The 13,572-nt window shown below is 51.5% G+C and overlaps 1 protein-coding gene across 10 annotated transcripts in view; it reads right to left on the reverse strand.

The window, feature by feature from the left end:
• The window catches only part of CSMD2 (CUB and Sushi multiple domains 2), a 610,060-nt gene that overhangs the window by 257,739 nt on the left and 338,749 nt on the right, over nt 1-13,572 (reverse strand). For 9 of the 10 annotated variants that reach the window (XM_045476606.1, XM_045476605.1, XM_045476610.1 and 6 more), the window contains one exon: nt 12,012-12,124. The exons of the other annotated variant lie outside the window; for it this stretch is intronic. In XM_045476606.1, coding sequence (XP_045332562.1) covers nt 12,012-12,124 — 113 coding nt within the window. The remainder of the gene's footprint in view (nt 1-12,011; nt 12,125-13,572) is intronic. 10 annotated transcript variants of the gene reach the window in all.

Raw genomic sequence — 13,572 nt, forward strand, 5'->3', positions numbered from 1 at the left:
GGGTGCAACAGAGAACAAGGCAGACACAAGCCCTGCCTCCACGAAGTTTCCATTCTGGTGGGAGGCTCACAATAATGTGGGGGATGTTTTGGTGACATCCTGGACTGGGCAAAGACAGAGCGGATGGGGAGAGGTAGACAAATTTGGGAGGTGGGACAGCAGGAAGCCACAGGCTATCCTGAGAGTGAGCACGCCAGGGATAAAGGAGAGGCCAGGGTCTACAATGCCTGAGGGTTTGGCCTGGGCACCTGGGTGCACACTCACTGAGACAAGAATGCAGGGAGAAGAGCAGGTGTGTATGGTCATCAGTAAGGCATGCGGAGTTTTGGGGATGCCTGTGATACCTCCAAGTGGACACATCTAGCAGAAAGTGGCTACACGGGTCTTAAGTTGAGGCGAAAAGTCTAGTGTAGGGGTGCATAATTTGGGATTCAGCTCACATATGGTAAAAGGAGCCATGAGAAGGATGTGACCACCCACAGAGAGTGAGATGTCAGTCCTGAACAGAATAGTTAGGAATACTGGATGGGCCAGTGGAATGCTGGACTGAAATCCTGGCAGAGCAGAGTCACAGAGGCTTGGAGAAGAATGGTTTTCGACGAGCAGATCTCTAGCCTCGAAGGTTCAGGGAAGCTTAGGTGGGGCTGACAAGCAGGTTAGAAGAAGGAGGTCACTGCTGATACTGGCAGGAGTGGTTGCATACAGTGATGGGGCCATATGCAATGGGAGAAGAGAAAGATGATACAGGAGGAACAGATGACTTTTAAAGGAGCCATTTCTTGGAAGTGAAGGAATAGAGAGAGCTTAGGTGGTAACTTGTGAGGAACATGGCCTTGAAGTAGGCAGCTTAAACATATTTTTAAGATCAGAGAAATTTAACCACATTTAAATGCTAGGGAAGGAGACAGACAGGCAAACAGACAGACACACAGAGTAAATGGCTAACTGAAGATTTGGAGGACAGATGGGGATGACAGCCGGAGGCTCTGGGGCAGGTAGGGCAGGGGACCCAGAGCACACAGCAGGATAGCCTGAGCCAGCAGGAAGCTCCTTCCTGCATGACAGGAAGGAGGAGGTGATCACTAAGCTTTCAGGTATGGTGTGGGAGGATGAAGGAGGTCCTGCGATGGCACAGCCTCTATTTCCCAATGGAGGAAGGGTTCATGGTCATTGCTGAAGGACAGGGCCTGCTTGTGGGGAAAGGGATTTAACATTGACGAGAATGTCTGAGGCACTCACACTGGATAAGATCATGGCTGGATGGACTGCCACCTAGCGCCTAAGGAGGGTGGAGATGATGCATGTACGGGGCGCCCCCGAGCAGCTCAGTAGCTTGGTGCATGCAGAAGTGGAGAAAGGGGGCTCCAGGACTGATGGAGGGGTGGGGTTTGGAGAAAGGGAAGGCCACTGGGGCAAGGAGCTGAGGATCCCATTACAAGAATGGCAGAGGTGTACCCTCGGGGCTCAGGCTAATGGGGGGGGGGTGGGGGGGGGAAGCAGGAGGGGCTGGGGGATCGGGAGGCCAAGGGAGGATGATGATCAGGAGCAGAGTGGGTAGGGAGAGCTGAGGGGACAAAGGGCCCGGCGCAGGCTGGGTGCAGCTCAGATTTCAGAGGTGCTGGACAGCAAAGTCCAGCTGCAGCCAGAGGGCAGCGTTATGAAGTGAGAAGGTCAAGTGGCTGGAAGGCAAGGTGACGGTAAGACTTGGGGTAGAGAGGAAGAGGCTGGTGGCACTGATGGGAGGGGACAAGAGCCAGATGTGGTGACAGCATGAGATCCAGGGAGATGGGGGACACATGGCCAGAATGGCACTGGAGGATGAACTGTAAACCTGCCTCTCAAACGTGAAGTTCGTGGGGACTGGCACAGGAGAGGGCTACCGGGTAATGGTAGCCCTCAAGGGGAAGTCAGATTTAAGAGAGCACTTGGTGAAGAGGTCCAGAATAGGAGAGGGATATGTGTAGGGCCGGGACTGGGTGTAGGGGAGAAGAAGAGAGCAGGGTGGCTGGAGAGTTTGACAGAGGGGCTGGTGGCTGGCTTGTGTTCCTCAGACGATCCTTGTCTTTGTCTGGGCCTTCCCTCCAAGCCCAGGGCCAACCTCTGCTGGGGGCACAGGGACCCAGGCCCCTCGCCCTCTCAGAGAAGGCTCCCTGTGCTCCTCTGCCTGCCTGAAAGGCACTTGACCTTGACCCTCCCGGTCTGACCCAGTCTGATGTCAGGGCCCAGAAAAGCAAATTGATAAACCAAATTTTGACTTGGAGAAAATCATGCATGCAATTTCTGTTATCTGGTTAATATAATTCCATTTTATAAGACTTGCTCCCTCTCTCTCTTTCTCTCTCTCCCTCCCTCCCTCTCTCCTTTTGCCTACAAAAAGCAAGCTGGCAAACATGAGGTGAGTGCTTCAGAATTCCACTGTGATGGGCTCGCCGCTCGAAGTATTTGCTCTCCATTTGCTTGGCGGCTTTATCCCCATCATCTGTGATCAACCTTACAGTCTTCTCCTGGGTTTTTCCATTCCTAATACCAAATTGGAATTCTCTTTCATGACAACGTCTGTCCAGGAGCGATTGCATCATGTCTCTCTAAATCCACCATCTGATTGCTCTGAGGACAGCGCCACTCGGAGGAGGAAGGGGGGTCCAAGCTTGGGCTGTGACTTGCTGCCTTTCCAAAGGGGTAGTACTTCATTTGTCCCTTCATCTAGTCACTGTGCCCTCAGCCTGGGCTACCCCCTCCTCTCCTCCCTTTTTACGTGGCTGACTCGTCACTCTGTGGATTAGCTTAAGAGGCCACCTCTGAGATGCTTTCCCTGACCATGCACCTCATGTGGTTCCCGTTTTCTTGCCTCTCCTGGCTCCCCATCTTTTCCTTCATGGCACTGCCTTGATTCATATGATTAGTTACTGTTCTAGACACTTGGGGGTATAGCAGTGGGGAAAAAAGGACAAGAATCTCTGCCCCCAAGATGCTTACTGTCTGATGGGTGTGAAGGACAGAATGATTCACCCACTCTGCCCCCCTGCTCCCGCTGGCTGCCAGGTTGGCTCCCCTGTTTCCTGTCCAATGGAATGTCAGTCCTACAGAGGCAGGCATTGGTTATGCGTTATTGACTCAGTTCAGCGCTTGGAACACAGAGAACGCTGTTTAACGTTCGAATCCAGCTAACAGGTGCTGCGTGGAAACTGTGCCAAATGCCATGCTCAGCACTACAGACAGACAGTGGCCTGACCCATGGTCCCTGCCCTTAGAGAGTCACAGTCAAATGGCTGCAGAAGTTAAGTACAAGGGAAATGATGAGGGCAAGGGAGGAGGTGTGCACCTGACCACACAACCTTTGGGAGAGCAGAGGAGGAAACTCAGAGGGAGTGGGAGAGGCAAAGAGGCTTCACTGAGGCTGCCAAGCTGGAAACCTGGGAATCAGCCTGGATTCTGCCTTCCCCTCCCCACCTGCAGCCTCACTAACTGCCTCATCCTGGCCCCCCTCCGAAACATCCCAGCACCCTCTGCTCTCCAGCCCTTCTCTCACTGTTCTAGTCTACCCTCCACCTGGATGGTGGCATCAGGCGAGAGTGGGTCCCCTGCCTCTTGCCTCTATTCTGTACTCAGCAAAGCAGGCTGAGATGGCTCCGAAAGAAAAATCCCATCATTTCTATGCCCTGTTCATTGATTCTTTCATGGCTGCCTAAAATCCACAGATTAAGCCCCTAACAGCTTGACGTGGCAGGATCTTGCCTACCCCCTCCCACTCCAGACTCATCTTTGGCCATCACCGACCCTGAGATTTATGCATCCCCAAACTGAGCGGTCTGTGGGGAGACAAAACAGTGCAGTGGTGATGAGCAGAGATCTAAATCCTGGCCCTGACATAAGTAGGAGATCTTGCACATTTCCTATTCTCCCCGAGCCCTATTTTTGTCATCTGTAAAATGGAAATGGTAATAACGCCCACCTTTCAGGGTTGTTCTGAGGATTTAATGAACTTATGTGTAGAAGACAATTGTCAAAATGCCTGGCACATGGCATGTAACCAGTAACCAGTAGGTGTTTCCTCATAGTCATTATCACCCGGTGCCTGGTGGAGCCCAGCCGGCTCTCACATGGCTGTCACATGGCACCTGTGTCCTCTCTTCCTGAATGAACACCCCCTGCTCCTCTGTCAGATGAGGAATCGCCTTTAAGCGTCAGCTCAAGTGCTTCTTAATCTGGGATCTTCCCTCAAATCACCTAGGCAGACTTAGGGGATCTTTCTCTCTCACTCCCAGCCCTTTGGACAGTTTTCTGCCATGGCTCCATTGCTGTCATTTTTGGCATGCATTTCTCTATGTTACATGAAAATTTCTTGAGGACCAAGACTGTTTTTGAAAAGTCTATACTACTAGCTTCTAGCAGAGTGGGAGGCACGGATGGAGCATTCAGTACATATTTGCAGGATGATGAGTGGCGGACAGAGAGAAGGATGGAAGGAAAGAAGCAGGAAGGAGGAATGAAGGAAGAGAGTATAGTATCTGGAGAATAGTCAGAAATTCACTGTGGCTGGAGGTGACAGTGAAGAGAGATGAGACCACAGAGAGGGTCTGAGGGGCACCGTGAAGAGCCTGGTTCCATGACTGAGGAGTCATCTATGTGTTGTCTTGGAGGCTATCAGTTCCTCAAAGCCAGGGGTCCCATCCCTTCTGCCCTCTGTATCTCCAGAACCAAGGACAGTGTCTCACACATACTGAGTGGCCCAGACCCATTGTTCAATTAGCACAAACCCCTTTTGAGTGACAGAGACACTGTGGTCCTTAAGACAACCCCTGGGCATGCCTAGATCTCATGGATTTCCTTAGAACCACATCCCACTCCACTTCTCTGCTTCTGATGGGAAGGGTACAAGGAGGCTTGGGGCATAGTGCATCCGTCTGTATGTGCATCTGGGTTTTCATGCATCTCTTTGCAAAGGCTGTCACAAATTGGGTGGAAGTGTGGGTAGATGGAGTGGGTGACGTTCTTCCTTCCCCATCTCCTTCCTCCACAACACTATCATGGGGATGTCACAGCTGAAGGAGGTTAGGGACAGGGGGTAAATGTGGACATACAGAGCACTGGGGTTGCCTCCAAGCTGTTTGCATCAGCCCCAAGCTAGAGCTTGCTATTTGCAAAAGCCCGTGTATTTAGAGAGCATATCTCATGGACAAATTACTTCCTGCCAATTTTCTCTTCAGTATCATAATGCCAGTTTATTGCAGACCGCTTGCAGCCTGCCAAATTTTAATGGTGCAGCATTCTCTGTTGTTTGCCAACCCCCCGCCCCCAGGGGCCAGGACAGACTTGGGTACAGCGTGGATCCCACTGGGCTTTCCTGACAGCGGGCAACTGCTGCCTGCATCTAGCTAAACCCTAGCTCTCTGTGCCTGAGAAAGCTTTAAGGGTCTCATGGAAACTCAGGGAGTGTCTTAGGAACATGCTTAGTGTTATTCCTGGCAAGTTGGGGAGTTTGGGCCTCTCAGCTCATGGGGATAACGTACAAAGCAGAGGTATCCTGAATAGAGCTGACTGGAGGCGAAAAATGGCCTTGTGCTTGAAGCGAGGCAGGGTCCAAAAAGGAGTGGCACCAATGATGCCGGTCTGTTGTCCTTGGCCTTCTTTCCAGCCCAGCTCTGAGGCTGTCACTTTTAGGAAGTTCACCTATGTCTCCCAGCAACATTAAGTTCTTGGGAAGGGGGTGGAGGTGCGGGGGGCAGAGGGCTAGTCTTGCCTGTGTTCTCCCTACTCGCTCTCAGACTTCATGTTCTCTCTCTCTCAGGGACCTCTGACCAACTTGTTCTCATCCTTTACACAACTCTCCATTCCAGACACCTGTTCCTCCAGAGAGCCTTCCCTGATGCCCTCAAGCAACGTTATCTGCCCCTCCTTGATATTTCCTCATCTTCTCGGACTTCCTTGACTCTACTAAACATAGGCTATGACTTAGGTGAAGGCAGAGATTTTCTTCTTGTCCTCAGGGCCCCAAAGTCCTGAATAGTGTCTGCAACACACAATAGGAGCTTAAATAATATTGAATACACAGCTGACCTCATTTCCAACACGGGTCCCCGCTCTTGGGCATCCTTTCTGTATAATCTCTACTGCCCTGCTCCTTCATTGTCTCCAGGGTCAAGGTCTCAGCTCCTTCCTTGCCCGTGCCAGCCAAATCCCCAGATTTAGCATTAGGCTGCCAGATTCCAGGCTCTGAGTCAGGAAGCAAGGAGACTCCCAGATTGATGCTAAAACTTGTTAGCAAGTTGTATGTAATTTTATAATGTTTCTGGTAAGTGCTAATTGCCTGTTCCTTAAATATTTCTTGTTCTACTGGGAAGCAAAGCAATTGCAACTCTGAATGCATTTCCTACAGCTGGCTGCCCCCATGGAGGGGGACTGAGTTCCAGGCTCCAAGTACTCAGATATTGATGGAGCCTGAGTCCCCTCCCCCACCCTGACCTGTGATTGTAACAAGCAGAACTGGAAGAATTTCTAGAAAGTAAATCCCCCAATTTTCCCACCCAGGGCTCACACTTTTAATGAGGGGAGGGAGGTTATACTGCAGTGCCACCTGCCGGCCCCAAGGAAGCTTCTCTTTACCTGAGCTGGGGCAGAGGGCATATTGATGATGATGGGGCCAGGAGTGCCTGGAGGGTGGTCTCTGCCCACGAATGCCTCATGCCACCTGTGGAACATCTACATCCTCCTATCACCGAGCCAAGGGGCCTATCATGTATGGAATTCCCCAGAAGCAGATAAAAGGAGGGCTAGGATAGGGACGGAGGTCATTCTGAAGCTCTGGGCCAAGGGTGCAGGTTGGGAGAGGTGCTGCGGACCTGGGGAAGCAGGCAAGGGGGCAGGCTTTTAACTGTTTACTCTGGCTGGCCCTGAGGGGCAGGCTTTTAACTTTTTACAGGCTGGCCCTGTGTTGGGAGCCTCACTACAAGCAGCCCTTGGAAGAACCCCCCTGAGATCATTGTTTATCAGTCCACCTTCGCAGGTGAGAAAACTCAGAATCAAAGATATGGAGGGACTGGCTAAGACCACAGACAGAACCAATGGCAGAACTCAGTTACAAACAGAGTTTGTCTGACCCCAAAGCCAGGGGGACAACGGAGAATGCCTGGCTCTTGCATCTGAGCTCTGAGAGGCGATAAAGTGGGCCGTGAGGGGATGGAGAGGGTGTGGAGGAAGGGTGTTTGGTTGTGCTTGTGTAGAAAGTCATTAAACCTTAATCTGAGAGCTTTTCTGAACGCATGCTGTATGCCAGGCACTGGGCACTCTATGGGTTCACAGGAGCCAGAAGGTGGCCTGGAGTTACCGTAAATGGAGAGTCTTGGATACCATGTGAATGATAACCCTAAGAGCGATGAGAAGTCATCATGAGGAATTTTTAAGTAGGAGAGAATTCTGCCAGATGTGGATCCTGGAAAGATCGCTGAGATGTGTGTGGCCGATGGTGGGTGGGGGAGGACTAGAGTCAGGGAGGCCAAGAAGAAGGACTGGGCCATCATTCAAGTGAGAGGTGATGACGGCCTCAGCCACGGGAGTGACAGAGGGGCTGGGACACTGCAGCGGGAGAACTGACAATCTGGGAACTGAGTCAGAGATGAGAGAGGGAGAAGGAGGAGGAGGAGGTGAGGCCCAGTGATGGTATGGATGGTGGCACAATTCATCAACATGGGGACACTGGAGCAGGGGGTGTGGCATGGGGGTGGAGATGGTGAGCTCAGTTTGGGTGATGTTAATGGACTGAATGTGTGTGTCTTCCCCAAATTCATATGGTGAAGTGTTAACCTCAAATGTGCCTGTATTTGGAGATGGGGCCTCTAAGGAAGTAACAAAGGCTAAATGAGGCCCCAGGGGTGGGGCCCAAAGCCGATAGGATTAGTGTCCTTACAAGAAGAGACACCACAGAGCTTGTGTCCCCCACCCCCCGCCTCCAAGGAAAGACCATGTGAGAACACAGTCATAGGCTCCAGTCTGAAGACAGCCCAGACCAGAAACTGAATCAGCCAGAACCTTGATCTTGGACTTTTAGCCTTCAGAATTGTGAGAAAATAAATTTCTGTTTCAGCCCCCAGTGTATGGTGTCTTGTTATATCTGCCCGAGAAGCCTAATGTGCGTGCCTTGGGTTTGGGATGTCTGAGGGAGAAGCGTATCAACTGTGTCACAGGAAGATTACAAATGGGGAACAGATTTGGAAGTCACCAGTGTTTAGGTTGAGATGGAAGCCACGGGAATGGATGCAATTAACTGTGGAGGGTTCTAGAAGAAAGAGGACAGAAAGCTGAGGAGAGACCCCAAGAAGGGCCTGCTCTGCAGGGGCAGCGAGGGGCCATCCAGAGAGATGGTGGACACCCAGGAGGCTGCAGGCGGCAGAAGCTCCCAGGACGGGAAGTCATATCAGGAGGCCAGGGGATGCATTAGACCCAGCTTTATTCACAGTAGAGGATGACTCCTTCACTGATGGCTCCTACCCTCAAATAAAAGGTCGAAGCTGGAAGGGACAAGAAGGGAAAGGCCGGCCCATCCCTACATTTAAGAATTCATGGGTTCTTCTTCCTTATGGACAAAGTGCAGACTCTTTATGAGGCCTCCAGGCTCTCAGTGACCTCCCGCCACTTCTGCCTCTGTTTCCTACAACACTGTGGCCACAGGAACCATCTCAATTCTCGGCCAGTGTGGGGAGTGAGGGTCCCAGGTGCGGAGTGCAGGCGGGATGCGGGGACCCGGCGCCAGGCCTAGCAGCGCAAGCCCAGGCCACCTGCAGGACAGGCAAGGAGCCATGTGCTCCCCGGCAGAAGAGGACACGCCCCGGAGTGGGGAACAGTGGCGATCATGGAAGGCATGGGTGCAGGGGAACGTTAGCAGCCCAGGGGAAGGCGCCTCTCTGCGCCAGGCACTGTGCAAGGAGCTCTCTGTGACCCCATTTCACTCTCATCACAAGGCTCTATGGTCACCATTATCATCTCCATTTCCTGAGTGCGAAACTGAGGCTCAGACAGATCCTATGACTCTGCCAGTCCCACAGCGGAGACCAGCCAGGATTCACCAGGTCTGGCCCACTTCCGAGCCTGTTCCCTCTTCACAGAACCGGCTGCCTCTGTGAGCAGAGCCCATGTGGCCCCGGTGGGTTGGCCATGTACATAAACGCCCAGACTATCTTCCTGATTTGCCAGGGGTCAAGGAGAGGTCCTGCTGATCCCTAGTCTGTGACTAGCAGGCAGGACAGTTTTGAGACGGCTTTGGTTTTCTGTTCTGGCCCAGGCGGCTTGCTGCTGCAGTCTCAGCACCCAGCTGCGTGCTGCTCACGTGAGAGGATCATCAGTCCAGGCTGGGCGGGAGGACACATGACCTCACAAACAAAACCCTGACCATCAGTAATGAGGAGCCCAGCTCATGCTCTATGGCCCATTTGACCAGGGCAAAGCTTTGGCTTCCATAAAGATTTTATAAGGGATTGAAATTCTGTCCCTTTGGAGACCGCTGGTAGAGGGGGAAATCGTGGGCTTTGAAGCCAGAGACATAGAATCGAATCTCGGCTCTTCCAGGTCCCAGACTTGGTGTGACCCCGGGCAGGTCACTCCACCCTTCTGAGTTTCAGGTTCCTCGTGCACAAAAGAGCAGCCGTCCGCTAGCTGTCACAATGAGCGAGATGAAGCAGAGTTTCTCAAACTGGTGTTTAGCCACAAATCCCCTCGTAAAAGATGGCTTAGAAGGAACAGAAGGATGGAGAAGACATGGAGGCAGCGGCAGAACCCTCCCTGCTAGGCACCCCCTCCCCGACCCTGGTGGTCCCTGAGGGTACCCTAAGTCTTTGCACACCACTGCTTGAAAACCTTGAGAAAACTAGCACAAACCTCCTGACACATAACAGGGCATTCAATGTTCTGTCCCTTTCTTTTCTGGTGAAACCACACCAAAGCTAATTCCTCTTTCCCACGTGGCAACCCTTCAAATATTTAGATGCAGTTCTCAGTTCTCCTGAGTCCACTCTTCCCCCAAATATACTTTCAGGGGGCCGTTAACCTTTGTCACTGGGCCTGACTTCAGCCCTCTCCCTACCTGTCCCCACAATTAAGCCCAATTCTCGGTGCCTGGGCAGAACAGAATAAAGCACAACTAACTCCCTGAGGTAAACTCCAGGCACTAAGTTTCTGAACCTTAACAGAGGACATGGTATTTATTCCCACTGCATCTGATCCTGGTAACTTGGGCAACTGCTCCAACCCATCGAGGTCTTCCTGCACCTTGTTTGCTGATTCCTATACTGTCGTCCCTTTCCGGCTCATGCTATTCATGTCTTATCCATGCCATTGATAAAATATGGACAGATTAAGGGCACGTGGGTGGCACATGATCACTTCTCCCCACTTCTGGAAACATTCAGTGCTGAACATGCACAGAATTTCAGAAATGGGGAAAACTCTGAGTCCAAATCCATTCCCATTTTCCAAGGGGTTGAGTGTCAGAGAGGCCTGAATTAGGGTCTCCTGACTTCCCTCTGCTGACCCCCCAGAGCTGCATGTAACTCTGGTACCCAAAGAGACACTGGTTTAACTACCTGTGTCCTCACTCACTAGTCACTCATAATTGCTGTGCAATTCTTATTTTCACATCCTTTATCAAACTTACTGTTTGCAGAAGCCCTGTGTCCTAGGGCATATTATTATATCCATGTCACAGGTAAAGAAACAGAGTGCCAGAGAGGCTCCCTGACTTGCCATGGAGCTAGAAAGTGAGAGAAACAGGATGTGGACCCATCAGCACCTGTCACCCTGTAGGTGTTCTCTGTCTGCTGTTCTGTGTCACCTCGACACGTGCTTCCCATTCTTACAACAGTACCTTCACTGTCCTGGCCTCCAGAACAGGGAGAGAAAACATTTCTGTTCTTTTAAGCCCCCCAGTTTGTGGGCCTTCTCCAGAGTGGTTGTAGGAAACTAACACACCTCCTGTGTACCCAATCTGGAGACAGAGCACAGGTCCTGGTACAGGAAGAAATCCTGGTCCCTGGTCCCTGGGACACACTGAGCAGAAGAAGAGTCTCTAGGAGTTTCTCCCCCAACTCATCTCATGTAGAATGATCAGGTCTCTGGATGGGGGTGGGTAAATACCTTCTCTCCCTTATCCCCTGCCCTGTCTCTCTGATAGCCACCAAGTCATTTTCAAGACTCAAGGCTCACTTTCTTGATAGAGCCTTTCCTGATGCCACACAAAGGATGAATGCCTCTTTCTCTGTGCTCCCACTGGCTGTTTGCCACAGGTATCTTGCTTCAGTGATAGCTCGTGCGTTTTTTCCTCTCACTACTAGAGTGTGAACTCCTTGCAGGGGCTCAGATCTGATGCATCGGATCCCCTAGTGCTGGGCTAGGCTCTGCCACCAAAGAAATGTGACCAAATACCCAGGGGGCTGGCCTCTGCTCCCCTTTCTGTGGGGATCGGCATTGGCAGTCATCATCAATATGAAGTCTGAAGGCGCACATAAGGCTGATGGTGGTGGTCTCTCCTGGGCCTAGGGTTTGCTGTTCCCTTAATGCTGATTCTCGGTAGATTCAGGTCATCTGCATTTGTACCCTCCTCAGGCCACCAATGGTGTGTGTGTCCCCAGCCCTGTGCGCAGTTACTCATCACTGTGACCCATATATGGGAGCTTGGGAAGCTACTTCTTCCAGTCTAAAGATAAAAAAATAAGCAAGGCTCCAAAAATTTATGGGGTCTTTTAAAGGTCTACACAAGCCAGGTATGAATTGTGGATGAAACTAACGTATGCGTCTGGTGCTGTGTGGTCTGTGCTTCACGTGCTTTATCCCAGATAATCCTCAAAACGGTCCAGGGACCCACTGCATGAAGGAGGTGAGGCTCAGAGAAGTCAGATAACGTGCCTAAGGAGACAGGAAGCTAGAGCGGGGCAGAACCAGGATGCGAACCCAGGGCTTGCTGATTCCACATCCAGACCCCAAGTCTGATCCTACAGTGAGTGTACTGGTTCCTCAAGAGCAGTTACCTTCATAAGAAGCCTTGAATCCCAGGGAGCTGCCACTGCCATCGGTCTGGAAGAGGAGCCACATTTGATGGTTGGTGCTGACAATGAGATCTGGGACCGACGTACCTGTCAGGCTGTCAGGAGAGAGAGATTCAGAGGCATGCACCCCACCATGGCACCCCACTGAATGACTAGAAGCCCTGGCCACTCAGGCAAATCCCTGGCCCCACACTGTTTGACTCTGGAGCCCAGAGCATGTGCTCCAGGGGCGGGAAGACTCACCACCTCTCCCCTTCAGCCATAGGTGGGGCTTGGATTTAGCCCCTGGGCTCAGGAGGGTGATCTGTGTCCTTGCTTTCTCAGGGGACAGAATAGCTGTAGTCAGATCTAATGAAGGGGTGTCTACAATCCTGCCACCTTCGATCTCTCATGTGAACTGTACTGCAGAAAAGACACAGACAGAAACCCATTGCTGCAGTCGGAATCCAGCCATTCCTTTGAATGAGGCATCTCTTTCCATTCTATATATGAAGCAAGTCTTAAAGTGCAACTGTCACTCTGGGGCCACATTCTTTCTGAAGAACAGAGTTTAAGCATGGGGAAGATTCTGATTCAATTCACATTTACCAAAACCTATCCAAACAAGACAATTTTCCATCTATTATCTTATTAAATGACCCCAGTAGGCCAGGGCGGGAGGGGTTGCATTATCCCCATTGTACAGATGAGACCAGGGTGTAGAATGGACAGTGGCTTTACCAAGGTCAGCCTGATGGAGAGCGGTAGAGCCAGAGTCCCGTGCATAGGCTGGGGTTTCCATAAGGAACCATCCTCTTGCTGCTGAGACCAGACAGATCACCAGCACAGATTGGGAGTTGGTTGTAGACGGTGTGATTGGATCAACGGGTCTTAATCTCTGCTCTATTCTGGGGTCTCAAAGCTTGGAGGGCCATTGAGTTGGCTGCAGAGATGATGATCGCAGCATGAGTGCCATAGGGGTGGAGCTACACCTGGGGTACACCAGCCTGGCCCATGTGACATCACTGGGTTAGGGTGCTGGCGTTCTGTAGTAAGGACTGAGGCCAAGCCAGGGCTGGCTCCTGACTCTAGGGTGGCAGAGTCTGTTTGACCCAACTATGACAACAAAGGAGTCCAACCATTTTGTGTGTTTCCCTGAGGTTTGAGATTGACATTGGCCTAAAGAGATAGGAGTGTGAGGGCAGAGCCCCTGGGCTGTTACAGAACTTATTGGGAACTCACCCAAACTACATAGGTCCAGAGATCTGCATGTAAACCCTGGATCTGCCATTCATTTGCTGTGGGGCCCTGGGCAAGTGGTTGAGCCACTCTGGGCTTTTTTATTTCATGTTAAATAAGGGGTTTGGGTTGTATGATCCCTAAGAATCTTTTCAGCTCTGCTGTTTGGAAGGTTCTCTCTATGACAAAGTACACTGGGATTTTGTCTTTGGAGGAGACAGAACTGGGATCCTGGCCTTCTGAGCACACTGAACTGATGTAACATATAGGGCAGATGAGTGATGAGGATCCACCAACAGAAGGAAGGGGGTATGATGGCTAGTTT

Source organism: Leopardus geoffroyi, chromosome C1 (assembly GCF_018350155.1).
Source record: "Leopardus geoffroyi isolate Oge1 chromosome C1, O.geoffroyi_Oge1_pat1.0, whole genome shotgun sequence".
NCBI classification, from domain to species: domain Eukaryota; kingdom Metazoa; phylum Chordata; class Mammalia; order Carnivora; family Felidae; genus Leopardus; species Leopardus geoffroyi.